We start from the raw sequence: 15,285 nt of genomic DNA on the forward strand, positions 1-15,285 counted from the left end.
GTAAAGTTACTGGTTTCTAGTGGAATTCTATTCTAACAGGATTCCGGGGGTGGGGTGGGAGCGCAGTCTTGCAACTGTTCCTCGGTCCAGAGGCTATTTTATTCAATAAAAACCGAACCAACGCAAGCGGAGAGGAACAAAGCAGCCACAGAGCAGTGTTCAAACGCCGAACTGGCTCGGCGGAGGTCGGAGCCCATTGGTGGCTCAGTCTTCCCTTCCGTGGCGCCAGACCAACCGGGCGCGAGCTCGACGTGGAGCGTCCCGCGCATGCGTCCTGAGTACGGCAGGCCCCGCCCCCACCCCTTCCCGCTCCGCCCCCCGTTTTAGATGACGTAAAAGCGGGGGGCGGAGCCCAAGTCCGTGGCGGGAGTGTGGGGGGGGGGGTATAGGGAGGAGGAGGAGGAGGAACTGCGAGGTGTGCGTGGACGTCAGGCTGGATAGCGGAAGGTCAGGGCGGCCCGGAGCGGAAGTGGGGCTTAGGAGCTTGTCCGCCATTGTGGGCCCGAGGAACGGAGGGAGAGCGGGGACGAGCCGTGTGTCGGCGGCGAGCTCGGGCCCCTTCCACGACTCCCGGACGCGAGCCCGCTCTCTGGAGCCCGCGACAGCGGCGGCGGCGGCGGCTGGATCGGAGCTTCGCGAGGGCGGCAGCCGGCTGCTGTGAGTGCTCGCGGGAGGCCCAGGCGGCGGCGGCGGCGGCGGCTCCTCTCGGGTTTCGGTGAAGAATGTCAGCCACTAGCGTGGATCAGGTGAGGAGGGAGCAGGGCCCCCGGCTCCCCGGTGGCCGGAGCCGCGGCGCTCCACCCGTCGCGTGCGGCTGGCCCGGGGAGCGGCGTGCACGCTGGCGGCGGAGCCCGCGGCCGGCGCCCGTGGCCGTGCGGAGGGCCGGATGGCTGGGCGAGCGCCGCGGGGCCCGGAGCAGGCGGGAGCTGGAGGCCAAGCAAGCGGAGGGCGGCGCGGGGAGGGCGGCGCGGGGCGGGCGGGCGGAGTGGCCGTGGAGGACCTAGCGGGGTTCGCTCCTCGGCGGATGGTTCTGGATAACTTGTTTGCGAGGATGTTTAACACACTTTTCTTTCCTCTCCTCCCCACCCCCCTCCTCCCTTTACCACATCTTTCGTCTTGCTCCAGAGACCTAAAGGGCAAGGAAGTAAAGGTGAGTCGTCCCCCCACCCCACACACCCCTCAGGTCTTCCTTGATGTTATTTTTACACTGTAAGCGCTTTCTTCCTTTCTTCTTTTTGCTTTTTCTTTTTAAATATGGAAGGTTAGAAAAACATAACCGCGACTAAGACAGCCAACGTTCAGGTATCTCCTGGGTTTGTGGAAACCGAAGTACTCAGAAGGAACAGCTGTCTTGGCTGTATTTCAGTTAGCGTAATGGTATTTCTTTAGTTTTCCATTTTATCTTTGTTACATAACTTAGGTCATACAATTTTCCACGTTTGTGTCTAGTTAAGTGCGTTTTTAAAGTGAACGTTCTGTTTGAAATGTCTGGATTACATTTAAACTTGTAATCCACGCGGCATTCTATGGTTCTATGTCACATTAATGAAAATCACGGGGCTAATCACTGATTCAATAGAAGTTGCTTGCAAGGAGGCAACAACAGTATAGAACTCCTAACAGCAAGAATGTAAGATTACTGTATAGCCCTGATTGCAACATTTGTCTCAATCTGGTGTCTTACAAAAGCCTGAAAAGGAAATTATTTGTGCAGTTACTGCTAGTATTATATGCTTTGCTATTTAAAAACTGCCATTAAAAGTCAGGCATTTAAAACATAAATGTAGTTTGTATTTATGCCTGTGGAACAAAGCAGTCAGCTGATTGAAACATTATGACATTAACATGTGATATTAGTGTAGAACAGTAACTCCTTTCTTGGGGTGGTGCCAATTAAAGAACATTACAATGAACTATGTATAATGTTTTGTAGTGCCGGAAATGACGCTCAATACAGTTATGCTTCCTGTTTTTTTCCTGCCCCAGTAACCAAGTACTACTTAGAAAGTTAGATCTATAATTGCCCTTTAGGTGTAAGTTTCCTGTTTCTATTGATGCTTTTAAATTTTTCCTCTGGGTTTTGATGTTGCAATGCTAGTTAATTAGAAAATAATTAGTGCTCTGCCCAGAATAATTTTCTTCATGTTGTGCTACATTTTATTTGAGAATTTGTAAATACTAGATACATTGTAGTGTGTTAGGCAGCATACTTTATTTTAATTAATGATACTTTATATCAGCATATAAACATAGGAATTATTAATTTTAGAATTTCAGTTTATTTCAGTTAAAATTATAAACTTCAGAATTAGAGGTTAATTTAAAATTAGTTATTAAACACTTGTAAGTTTAAAAGGAATTTTTTCTTTTTTTTCTTTTTTGGCTTATCTGACTATCTGTGAAATTTGTGGTCATTATTGTCTAGTATAAACTATTTTATCCTAGAACTATGAGGAGTGGCACTTTGCAAGGCTATTTGAAGTGCTAAGTGTTTTGTTATCTGTTTTAAGCTAAGTGGCTTCTGTGAAGTTCTTTTTGGATACAGCAAAATAGATCATCTAAAGTGGGTATTCTAAGCCAGTTTTGTATTACCACAGATTGGTTTACTCCAGAATACATTTTGGTATGGCCAGGCTGCCTCTTTGTTGTTATATATCACTTATTAGAAATCACCTTATAGGTAGAAGCTAGCCACAGACTTCATCACCTGCAGATTAAGTTTTTATGTGATAATTTGTAATTGGTAGCATCTCTTTGGATATAGTATTTAGATACACATACAAATTGTGTTTTTGAATATTTTTTTATTCTCCCAAATTTTCTTTTACTCTTTTTGTTCAGTTTATAATTTTATTTAGAATGATAGTTATAGACTGGGATTTTTTTTTTTTATAATCCTGGGTTTCATTACCGCATATAGCTACTGATTTACCACATTTGCCAAGCATATTATACTTTTTTTCTTACAATTTTTCTTCTGTAGTGACTGTAAATCCTGTTGTTCTGAGAATTTTTATAATTACAATAGCTTATTGCTCTAGATGCTATTTGTTGAATTATCTTTCATTGTCTCTTGAGGAGAAGAAAAGCTACTGGCCCAGGCCCCAAGATATTGGTATACTTGAAGTCGTTTAAGTTGATTTGAAATAATAGAAATCATAACAACCTTACACAATCATGTACACGCAAAGTCACAGCTACTAGCAAGTGACAGTTAAGAACTTTTGTGTGTTTGAGGAAAAACTTCTGCCTTAGCTGACTTAATTAACTTTAAGTTAATGAAATTGTTTTATAATAAGTCTGTATATCTGTTTTATAATAAGTCTGTTATCAAGTAGAAAGTATAGGTATTTTTCTTGCCTTACCATTGTAAAGATATGGTTAGTTATTTTAAATTCAGAGCTTAAGAATTTTACGTTCCTAAGAAGTTGGTATCAGTAAAAATCTTGAAACTAGTTGACTTAATGACTTTAGAGATGCTGTATTTCTTTTCTGAATTGCCTGTGGCTGACCTTGTTAGCCTATTACCTGGCTTTAGTGTTTTCAAGCATGTTCCTGCGGCTTATTGTGCTGAAGGAACGAAAAGGAGTTATGTCAGTCTGCTTGTGAAGATAAAATGCTTCTGAAGCATAATTCCTGAGTTTGGTTTGTTTTTTACATTTTTTATTCCTTTTTTTTTTAATGGTTTTTTGAGACAGAGTTTCTCTGTGTAGCCTTGACTGTCCCGGACTCACTTTGTAGACCAGGCTGGCCTTGAACTCACAGCGATCCACCTGCCTCTGCCTCCTGAGTTCTCGGATTAAAGGCATGTGCCACCACGCCCAGCTCTTTTTTTTTTTTTTTTTTTTTTTTTTTGACGAAAGCTTTTTCCTATATGAAATGTCAGAACTGCTTGGTATACTTGGCAAACTAGCACCAGAGTATAGTTAAAACTTAAGGATAAATTATGTATTTGTTGGTCTCTAATTTTCTTTATTAGAAGACTTTTTGCTTTACCTTCCTGTGTCAGATGCTCGTTTGGGCTGTCCCCCTCCCTTCCGTTTACCCTTTAGGTTTGCGTAAGTAAGCAACACATGGAAAGCAATTTTCTTTTTCCTTCTGTAGGAGGGATATGTACATCATTTTATACAACTGTAGTTTAGGTTGAAATTGTTTGTTTGAATGTTTCAGAAAGGTAGTATATTTTGGCAATATTATGTTATATCTTCTCTCTATCCCCCAATAAATTATTTCAAAGCACCATACTATCATTATTTTTGCTTCATATTATTAATCCTCACAACATTCCTGTAAGGAGATAGAGGGTATATGGTATTGTCGCTGTTTTTGTAGGTGGGAAAAGATGATGCACACTTCTGTTGACTTTCCTAACTTGATGTAGTCAGGACCAGAGCAGAGAACCACCTGGCTTCTCAGGCCCATGTTCTATCTTGATTTGACTTTGCTTCATAGGGCAGAGGAAACAGGCGAAGAAACATGTAAGTCATCTGTTCTTTTTTCCCCTGAAGAACTTTTAAACAATATAGAAGTGGCTTAGATTTCCTTACTGCTCAGTGACCTTCAGACCCTGAGATTTCAGATTGTCACTAAACAGTGTTAAATAACTAAAATCTTATAAAACAGTTGTTTTAAGAAAAGCATGCTTCTGAAATTAAAGTGTTAGTTAGTATCTTATTAAAGAGCCTTTAAGTGGATACTTTTTGATTGTATTCGTAGGGACTAGATAACCAAGAAGTAATTGATGCAAGTGATAGAAATGATTGGTTGTTTTATGTGACTGGTTGCTATGCATACTAGTTGAGTAGTCCAATAGTAAGAAACCTTTTTTTTTCTTTAAGAAGTAAAAGATTGTGCATCACCACTGTGGATAAAGGAATAGTCAGACAGGTGGAAAGAGCAGGTGTATCCGCATTGCTGAGACTGCAGTAGCTATCTCAACTCTAAGATGGCATTGGATAGATTCTGTGACATTCTCCTTTATATTTTGTTAATAGTACCTGTTACATATTTTAATTCCGGGGTCCCATTTAGCTTAAGCCTAACTCTACTGAAGTTTTATGAAATACAGTTAAATCCTGTAAGTGGAGTCAGCAGATTCCAGTTCATCTGTGGGTCCCCTCTGAGGGGTAGGATATGGAGGTCTGCTTTGAAGGCTGCGTGCTCGGAGTAGCTTTACTGTTGAACCATCCCGGCTGCTTATTGAATGGCATAGAACTGAAGATTTCAGAGATATTTGCTTATAAGTCACTGTTCACTAACAACATTACATTTTAGGTGATGTACACTAAGCACAAAGTTAAGAGTTGCTGTTCGGATACACGTCACCCACATCAGATGGCAATACTTTGTGACATTGAAGTCTTGAGCAGTAGTTGTAGGAGACCAACATCCCTCTGAAGTTACCCTCTGTTTCATTTCATGTTTCCCGTTTTTCGTTTAATGTTTCAGTAACATTTCATATTGATACCATATCAAATATTATCCAAGCGACCTTTACTTGATTTTTTTTTTAGTTCAGAATAATTTTCAGTTTTATTTGAGATATTGTAATATTTAGTATTATAAAGATTATTGAGCATAGTCATTTACTACTAAGATGAAATGATGTAGGCCCTGAATAACCTCAGGAGTCATGAGAAGATTAGTGAGCTCAAATTGCTACTGGAGACCACCGGAAACCTTCCTAGTAGACCTGAAATGTAAATTCAGGAGGTGGTTTTATATGCTGTATTCAGGCACTGAGACTGAACAGGATACTAAGACAGTGTCCAAATGTTTTTTTTTTTTTTTTTAAATTTTTCTTCAATGTGAATGTGTGTGTTTGTGTGTGTGTGTGTGTGTGTGTGTGTGTGTGTGTGTGTATATATATATATATATATATATATATATATATATATACACACACAGATTTTTTACAATGTTTATGAAATAGCTTGTAAACTGGTTTAAGATTCTAATTTACTTTCTGATTTGTTTTCTCATGTGTCTCATGAGTGATCATCATCATCTTTGGTGTCTTAATTGTAGTTTTACTTTCATGTGAAAGTCTTAGTAGTGTTTGGATTTGAACTCACAGTCACAGTACATGCTGCACACACACTTCACCAGTGATTTGTTGCACACCCATAGCCTTTGAGAATCAGTGTGTGTGCATACTTGTGTTAGAGGGTCAGTGTTTTACAGATTTTAACTAGCGTGCTTATATAGCATACACAGGGCCCCACGTTGGAAACCCCAGTACTGCCAAAACAAAACAACGGAAAACAGCATAAGCCCTTTTCTTTTTCAATGGGAGTGCCTTGCTACATAGCCTAGTCTGCCAGGAAACTGTCTGTATAGTCATATTGATTCTGGTTTTTACCTTGCGATCCTTTTGCTGCTGCCTTTCAAGCGCTGTGATAAACATGTGGCATCATACCCAGCCCTTTCTAGATTTTTCAAAATAATGAATGTTAACCACTTTGACTCTTGACATTTAAGTAATTACTTGGATCTTTAGGTCACAAATAGTTACTTAGAGGCTGGGCATGGTGTTGTGTTCATCCAGGTATTTCCGTTGCTTTACAAGCTGAAGTAGAAGTATTGAGAAGTCAAGGTTAGCCTGGGTTACAGAACTGAGAAATTCTACCTATATCAGATTAGTCGACTTTTACAAAGTTAGGTCACATACTTAAATGTATGTGTACAGCATTACTTAGATATATTTTAAATTCAAACAAAATGTTAGGGAGCCCTTGTCAACATTTTTATGTTAACTCTGTTCACTACAGTGTTGACGTTGCGATATTTAGGATTTTGATAAACAGGGGTGTAGAGTTATAGCTTTCATAACCTTGGGCTTGTGGGTCATAGGGTTTCTGGGGCACGTATTAAATATTTTCCTAAAGATTGTTCTTAAATCAAAAGAGAGAGGAACTCAGGATTTTTCTTCCCTTGAGTTGGCTTGAAAAATGTTTTAAATGTTAGATGGTTCTATGATTTTATAAGGATAATTATAACACTTCTAATACAAATATGTTTTTTAGTTTCAGTACAAAATGGTTCGATTCATCAAAAAGATGCTGTAAATGACGATGATTTTGAGCCATACTTAAGTAGCCAGACAAATCAGGTAAGTTTTCTGCAGATTCAGATTTTAGGAAGTAAAGTTTTTAGATTTTACTGATTTTTCCAAGTAGATAGCAAATTGATAGGTGTTTAACATAATGTAAATTAATTCATTTAGTTTGTCTGCATAGGTTGATTAACACTTGAAGGGTTATGGCCTAGAGACTAGAGACTGTTGGTAACTTTTAAAAATATTTAAAGATTAACATTATTTTTTATAAGTTCTGCTTAGAATTGTTGAATGTTAAGGTAGTTTAATTTTTTACTATTGCAGCCATGTATTTTTAACTAAAGGAAATTAGACATAATTAGCTGGGAGCTTTCATTGGACAATGATTAGTTTGTATCTTACCATTTTAGTTAAATATATTTTCTTATTTTAAGGCATTTAAATTTGAATTACATTGACAGGTACTGCAATGTTTAACTTGTCAGAATTAATAGAAGTAAGGACTTTATAAATACTTTTTTATTGTAGACATGGAGGTTTAGTATATATCATTAGTTTTCCCCCCACTCCTAATTCTGGGATTTGAGCCTATGATACTGTTTATGCTAAGTCATGTTAAGCTGCATACCTAGACCTTAGGAGTTTTTGAGAATTTGTTTATAAGGCCAATTTAATGTTAAGTAATAAAATAACGGTATTTGATATTTAGATAATAATTTTTTCTGTCATATATATTGTCAATGTTGTGTCACTTCTAGTATCAAAATTTGAAAATAAAAATTGAGCCCTCAGGGCTTCATTAGAATATTCTGGAATCAAATTTCTAGTGTTTCTTTCACTTGTAAAAAGATAAGAAAAATGTACTCTGAAACTTTAATCTAGACTTTTGAGAACACTAGCGGAAAAGAACTAAGTTTTTCCATAGAACTGAGCAATACAGTTAGAAAATTTGAACAGAAGGTTTCTGTTTGTGAATGTTACTTGATTTGTATCTTAGAGCAGCGATGGCTTTCTTCACTCTTGTCTACCTCTTGGCCATTTCTCTTTATCAACTTTCCTTTGTGTGCTGGCTTAGATTATTAGCATACATCGGAGGGAATAAAGAGATGACGAGGAATGGGAAGAAATGGTGGAATTTATGAGTGCTTGTCAGGAAGGGCATTCTACCCATCCTTGCTGCTTCTGAGAAAAGATGCCAGCAGGTGTTTTTCCATAGAACCAAAAATGATTACTTCTAACAAGGCATGTACTTTAAGAGCTATAGCCATATAGGATGTTATAAATTAGTTTGGGGGCCGGGCGTGGTGGCACACGCCTTTAATCCCAGCACTTGGGAGGCAGAGGCAGGTGGATCGCTGTGAGTTCGAGGCCAGCCTGGTCTACAAAGTGAGTCTAGGATAGCTAAAGCTTATCACAGAGAAACCTTGTCTCGAAAAACCAAAATAAATAAATAAATAAATAAATAAATAAATAAATAAATAAGTTTGGTTGTATAGAAAAATGGAAAAATGTCTGAAATTTTAAAGGTAAGTTTTATAACATTTTAAGTAATTCAGAGTTTTTGGGTGGACTATAAAACTGAATTAATTCAAGAGTATTGTTAGTTTAGTGGAAATTAAGATTATTGCTGGAATATTTCAAGTGATCATGGTTGACAAACTTTAAAGTTGGCCAGTATTTGGGTATTTAATTAGTTCCTTGGATGTAGTTATTCAGGTAAAATTCAACTGGATAAATTGTGAGGTTCTTTTCAGGACTTATTTTTATTTATATGTATGTCTGTGAAAATATGCTATATGTGTATGTGGGCCCTGCAGAGACTATAAGAGGGCATTGGATCCCCTGGATTTGGGAGTTATGAGTTGCCCAACCTGGTACTTGGACCAGAATTGGATTTTCCAGGAAAACATAGGCTCTTAACTGCTGAGCGAACTTTCTGGCTCGGCACATTGTGCTTTTAAAATTAATCTGTTCATATAAATTTGAAAATGATAAATAATGAAGATGAATCACTTGTTGGGAAAGGTGTTTAGTACTTTTGACTGATGATTTAAATTGTTTTATAGGTTTGGATCTAATTCAGATCAGTTAACCCTAGGATTTTGTTAAAAATATGTTGTTGGTCTCACTCCTCTGGCAGCATATTTTACAGTGTTACATTTTAAAGGCAGAAGGAAATAGATCATTAATTCCCTATAGATCTTCAGAATAACATAGTGATTGAGTCTGGGTTTATGTTTCAGTTGGCTTTTTGTTAATGATGCCATGTAATTTGCAAATAGCCTTTCAAGAGAAAACTGTAGACTAGATTTGTTGTATCTTCAGAAGCCATGGCTGTATTCACTCATCTACCTCTTGGCCATTTCTCTTTATCAACTTTCCTTTGTGTGCTGGCTTAGATTATTAGCATACATTGGAGAGGATGAAAAGAAATGGTAGATTTGTGAATACTAATGTTACAGTGGTCAGTGTTGGTTAGTGTTTGTTTCTAGATTCTTGGCCAATTATTCACAGAATTGAAAGTAAAATACGTGCAGATTTGCAAAAGTAGCAAGAAAAATTTTCTTAAAGCATAAACTCTGGTGCCCCATATTTGAGCACTTCCTCATGGTGAGGAGGCCTGATGGCACTCAGAGAGAGGATAAGCAGGCCACCAAGATGAGAGCTGATAGATAGCCTGTGACCATACAGTGGGGGAGGAGGTCCCCCTCGGTCACAGACCTAGGGGAGGAGAATAGGGTGAAAGTGGGAGGGAGGGAGGAACGGGAGGATACAAGTGATGGCATAACAGTTGAGATGTAATATGAATAAATTAATTAAAAAAAAAAAGCAAAGCAGTAGAAAAGTTTAGCATATCCTATGTGTGGCCAGCTCAAGGGACCTCCTTTGGGGCACCAGCTTGCATAATGACACAGAAACTGACAGCTGAGAGGCACTAGAGCCAGGCAGATTCTCCTCACTCAGTACCTACTCCTGTGACTTCTTTTCCTCCTGGTCTGGCTGGCCACTCTTTTCTGCCTTGGTTCTTTCCTATCTCTACCAGAAGTTCTGCCTTCTCCTTCCTTTGCTGTTGGCCATTCAGCTCTTTATTAAACAAATCAGAAATTGTTAAAGGGAGTGTTTACAAAGTCAGGCCTGTACCCAGCTCTCTGATGGTACAGAAAGCAGCATTTGAATAATACAAAAAGATTTCCCCTACAGCAGCTGCTTGAGTCAATATTCAAGGCATCAGGTTGCTGTTTGCCTTCTCTGTGGGGTCTAAGGAAAGGAAGGGCTGATCGCTAAAGGCATAGTTTGGATGGTCCTCTATTTTCATTGATACATTAGACCATAACAATCATTTTTCCATTGTTTATATTCCTCCCCATAATACATCTAATTTCAATCATAGATATAGGAATAGAGTGGTAAATAAGTTATTACTCCTAAAAGGATACAGTTTTGTTTCACTGTTCATATAACCCAAAACCAGTACTGGCTGGATCTGCCTTCTGATGCTCAGACTAGATGTAGTGAGAATACTTTTGAGTAGAAACTTTGCAAAGTTTGATGTGATCCTGCCTTCATCTCCCTCCCAAACCTTTACAGTAGAGCACAAGTCGTCTTTATAAACACAAAGAAATTAAGTGGTCTGATGGAATCACTGACATTGAAAATGGCAGTGTAGAAAGTTGAGTCCTTTCACTCTTTATAGTAAGTCTGGACCAGCTTTGCGCTATCTCATGTAGTTGTATACATTTCAAAAAGAGGTAAGTTAAATTCTGTTAATAAATACAGTATTTGAATATATAATGCCATATTTCCCTTTCAAAATTATATAAAAATTTAAATATAAAGAAAAAAATTTTTATAATGAGCACATATATACACTTATCTTAGATTTTGCCATTATTATTTTATTTATCACATATTTACTTCTTAATTTTTTAAAATAAGTATTTTATTGGTTCTCTGAGAATTTCCTAGGATGTATTCTGATCATTTTTAGCCCTCTCAACTCTTCCCTTTCCTACCTAGTGATTTTATGTTTTGCTTAAAATGTTTTTTAATTAATTTAAAAATGTTATAGGCTTTTCTAATTCTCCGTAAGTGGATCAGTTCTCCCTAAGTTGGCCATCATTCACATTTATAAGTAGTCTTTAATATTTTAGATTTTTTCTTTTAGAAATAAAATATATATGAGACATGCAAAACCTGAGTGCACGTGTGTAACCAAAGACAGTTAAAATATAGACCATCTTTCATTACAAGTTTTCAGTTCTAGAGTTTAATTTTTATTGACCTCCAGGGACATTTTTAGGATTCTTTTTGCCTTTTTTGAATGAAATGCTTACTGTTACAAATACATTTGTATTGTTTTGTTTTTTTACAAGTATTTATAAGGTTATGATTTATAGATATACGGGATAAAATGATGTAGTTAAGCTATCAGCCTACGAATGGTTATGTGTAAGTTTGCATTGGTTTGTTTTTGTGTGAGTGTGTGTGTGTGCATAGGAGTGTATGTTTGTGTGATTGCGTGTGGTTGTGTATGTGAGATTGAGTGTGTGAATGTATGCTTGAGTGTGTTTTGGGGTTTGTGTGCATGATTGCGGTGTTTGAGTCTTAAATTGTTCATGGTTTTAACATCTTTTTATGCCATGAACACTTGAAACTTTTACTATTACCCGTTTTGGAATGAACTAGATATTAACCATATTTATCACTTTGGTACCTTTATATGTTGGCAACACTGTATTTTCTCTTCACTGTTCTCCTGTTTTTCCCCTAGGCAATTTCTTTCTGTTTTCTATTTCTCACTTGTATTAACTAATCTTTTTATTCTCATTGTTTTTCATTTTGAGACAAGGTTAGTTAGTCTGTCTCCCCCTATGCACTTTATGTGTGTGATTTAGAGAGAGAAGGGTGGGGGGTGGTGGGGGAGGAGAGAGAGCAATGTAGTGGTTGCAAATATCTGAGTTTTCAATAGTAAGTTCTTTTATGAAACTGGAAATTACTTCCATATAGTGTGCGTGTTGTTAGTGTCACACATTTACATTGGCATCTCTGTTTCATGGGGCTGGCACTTGGACACCAGGGCTTCCTGTGGTTTAGTAAGTACTGTGACATGCAACAATCTTGGTGGTGGTGATGGTGGCACTCCACAGAATAGTCTCATGAATATAATGTGAAACAAATGTGCTAAGAAGTTTATTGCAAGGAACTTAATATCTGTCTATGTAAGTGAAAAGTCAGCCTTAATGGTACTGGTTCTTGTGGTTCTCCATGTGTTTCCAGTTTCTGAATATTATGAATAAAGCTGCAATGAATGTGGTTAAACAGTTATTTTTGTGGTAGGACGGAGCATCCTTTGGGTATATGCCCAAGAGTGGTTGGTGTAGGTGGCTCTTGAGGTAGATTGATTCCCAACTTTCTGAGGAACTACCATATTGATTTTAGTGGCTGTACAAGTTTGTACTCCCACCAGTAATGGAGGAGTGTTTCTCTTAAATCCTTACCAGCATGTCACTTGTGTTATTGATCTTAGACATTGTGACAGGTGTAAAGTTGAATCTCTAATTAGTTTTGATTTGCATTTCTCTGATGGTTATGGATGTGGAACATTATAGTGTTTCTCAACCATTTGAGATTCTCTATTTAGATCTGTTTTCCATTTTAAAAATTGAGATTAGTTTTTTTTGATATCTAGTTTGTTGAGTATTTGTGATATTAGTCCTTTATCAAATATGGAGGTAGTAAAAATCTTCCTACTCTCTAGGTTCCCGCTTTGTTTGAATGACATTACCCTTTGCTGTACAGGAATTTCTCAGTGTCATGAGGTCCTTTTATTAATTGTTGATCTTACTGTCTATGCTAACAGGATTCTGTTGAGAAAATCTTTTCCTGTACCAGTGAGTTCAAAGCTGTTTCCACTTTCTTCTTTTTTCATGTTCAGTGTATCTGGTTTTATTTTGAGGTCTTTGATCCATTTAGACTTGAATTTTGTGCAGTGATCTAATCCAGACCCAGAAAGATAAATATGGTAATACTGACCTTTATATAAATACTAACCATTAAATAAGTGATAATCAATTTTGAATCTATTTGTATTCTGCATGTGGCTATCCAGTTTGACCGGCACCATTTGTTGAAGATGCTATATTTTTCCATTGTTGATTTCTGGCCTATTTATCAAAAATCAGGTGTCCACAGGTGTGTGGATTTCTGTCTTGGGCTTCAATTCGATTTTGTTGATCAACCTGTCTGTTTTTATGTCAATACCATGCTGTTTTCATTACTAAAGCTTTGCAGTATGACTTGAAGTCAGGACTGGTGAGACTTCCAACAGTCCTTTGAGTGTTTAGGATTGTTTTAGCTAGACTTTGTTGTTTTTCCATATGAAGCTGAAAATTGTCCTTTCAAGATCTGTGATTCTTATGTTGGAATTTGATGGGATTGTACTGAATCTGTAGATTGCCTTTGGAAAGATGACCATTTTTATTACATTAATCCTACTGATCCATGAGCATAGGACATCTTTCTACCCTCTCATATTTTCTTCAGTTTCTTTAAAGGCTTGAAGTTCTTATCACATAGTTCTTTCATTGGCTTGGCTAGAGTTTACCCCAAGTTATTTTATATTATTCAAGGCTATTGTGAAAGTTGTTGTTTCTCTGGTTTCTTTTTAATTTGTGTATAGGAAGGCTGCTGACTTTTTGAGTTCCTAATCTTGTATCCATCTACTTTCCTGAAAATGATTATCAGCTGTAGAAGTTCCCTGGTGGAATTTTTTGCATCACTTATGTATACTACCATATCATCTGCAAATAAAGATACTTTGACTTCCTTTCCAATTTCTATTTCTTTGATTGCCTTCAGTTTTCTCCTTGTTCTATCGAAGACTTCCAAATACTATATTGAATAGATTGGGAGAAAATGAGTGGACAGCCTTCTCTTATTTCTGATATTAGTGGAATTGCTTTGAGTTTCTTGCCATATAAGTTGGAGTTGGTTATGGGCTTGCCATAAATTGGCCTTTATCGTGTTGAGTTATATCCTTAGTGTCCCTAATCTCTCCAAGACATCTATCATGAGGGGTGTTAGATATTGTCAAAGGCCTTTTCTTTGTCTAATGAGAATGAGATGATCATGTGGTTTTTATCTTTCAGTTTGTTTACATGGCAGATTACATTAATTGATTTTTGTATACTGAATTATCTTTGCATCTGCGGGATGAAGGCTGCTTGATCATGATAGACGATGTGTTCTTGGGATTTAGTTTGCAAGTACTTTATTGACTATTTTTATATCTATGTTTAAAAGGGAAATCAGGCTGTAATATTCTCTCTGCTGTTTATGTGGTATATGTGTCAGGGTAACCTCACAAAATAAATTTGGCAAAATTTCTATTTTGTGGAATAATTTGAGAACTAATGGCATAACTTTTCTTGAAATGTCTTGGAGAGCTTTCACTAAATCCATCTGGCCCTTTAGTGATTGAGAGTCTTTGAAAGTGACTGCTTTTGTTTTCCTGATCTTGATTTAACTTTGCTAAGTGGTACCTATTGGGAAGATTATTTCTCTTTGATTTTTTTTTTTTCAGTTTGGTGGCATACAAGTTTTATCCTATGATTCTCTGGGTTTCCTTGGTGTCTGTTGTTATATCGCCTTTTTTGTTTCTCATTTTGCCAATTTGAGTAATTAGTCTCAAAGAACCAACTTTTTTTTTATTGATTCTTTGTATTGTTCTATAAGCTTTGATCTTTTAAAAACCTACTTTATTTGGTGTTCTTAATGTCTAAACCTCCCTTCCAGTCCACCTACCCTAGGTAGACTCGGAAGGAGGTTGATAAGGTCAATGGAAGTAGACCTTTTTAGATTCCATTCCTTGGGCTGACTCTACTTTGTTGTCTGGATTCCATCAGACCCGTTAAATAGCAGATTTTACAGTTCAGCAAAAGTGATGCAACCCCAGTAGCTGGAACCTAGAGCCGTTCTCTAGAGCCTTTCTCTGTAGGAGTGTCTCAAAGTGGAGTGATGGACAGCCAAGCCATGAGAAGTGGTGTAGTAGGGATTGATCTTTTTTATTTGGACAATTTATACTCTCCCATTGTCCATTCAGGATGCTTTGCAAAAACCATGCCCCCAATGAGGCAGTTCCCTTTCTAGTGGACAACCATCACCTGCCCTCTCACAAATCTGTTCCATTGATCTTTTGTGTCTGTTTTATTGATTCTAGTCTTGAGCTT

At 37.6% G+C, this 15,285-nt stretch overlaps 1 protein-coding gene across 2 annotated transcripts in view; it reads left to right on the forward strand.

Annotated features, from left to right (window-relative positions):
* The first annotated feature begins 440 nt into the window (after positions 1-440).
* Positions 441-15,285, forward strand: part of YTHDF3 (YTH N6-methyladenosine RNA binding protein F3) — a 33,512-nt gene continuing 18,667 nt past the window's right edge. Inside the window, exons 1-4 of one of the 2 annotated variants that reach the window (XM_084797066.1) lie at positions 441-746; positions 1,126-1,150; positions 4,333-4,478; positions 7,026-7,111. In XM_084797066.1, the coding sequence (XP_084653192.1) occupies positions 4,421-4,478; positions 7,026-7,111 (144 nt within the window). In that variant the 5' untranslated portion in view covers positions 441-746; positions 1,126-1,150; positions 4,333-4,420. The remainder of the gene's footprint in view (positions 747-1,125; positions 1,151-4,332; positions 4,479-7,025; positions 7,112-15,285) is intronic. The other variant, XM_084797067.1, reaches the window with a different exon arrangement.

This window comes from Acomys minous (genome assembly GCF_964271855.1).
Source record: "Acomys minous genome assembly, chromosome: 9".
Taxonomy (NCBI): Eukaryota; Metazoa; Chordata; class Mammalia; order Rodentia; family Muridae; genus Acomys; species Acomys minous.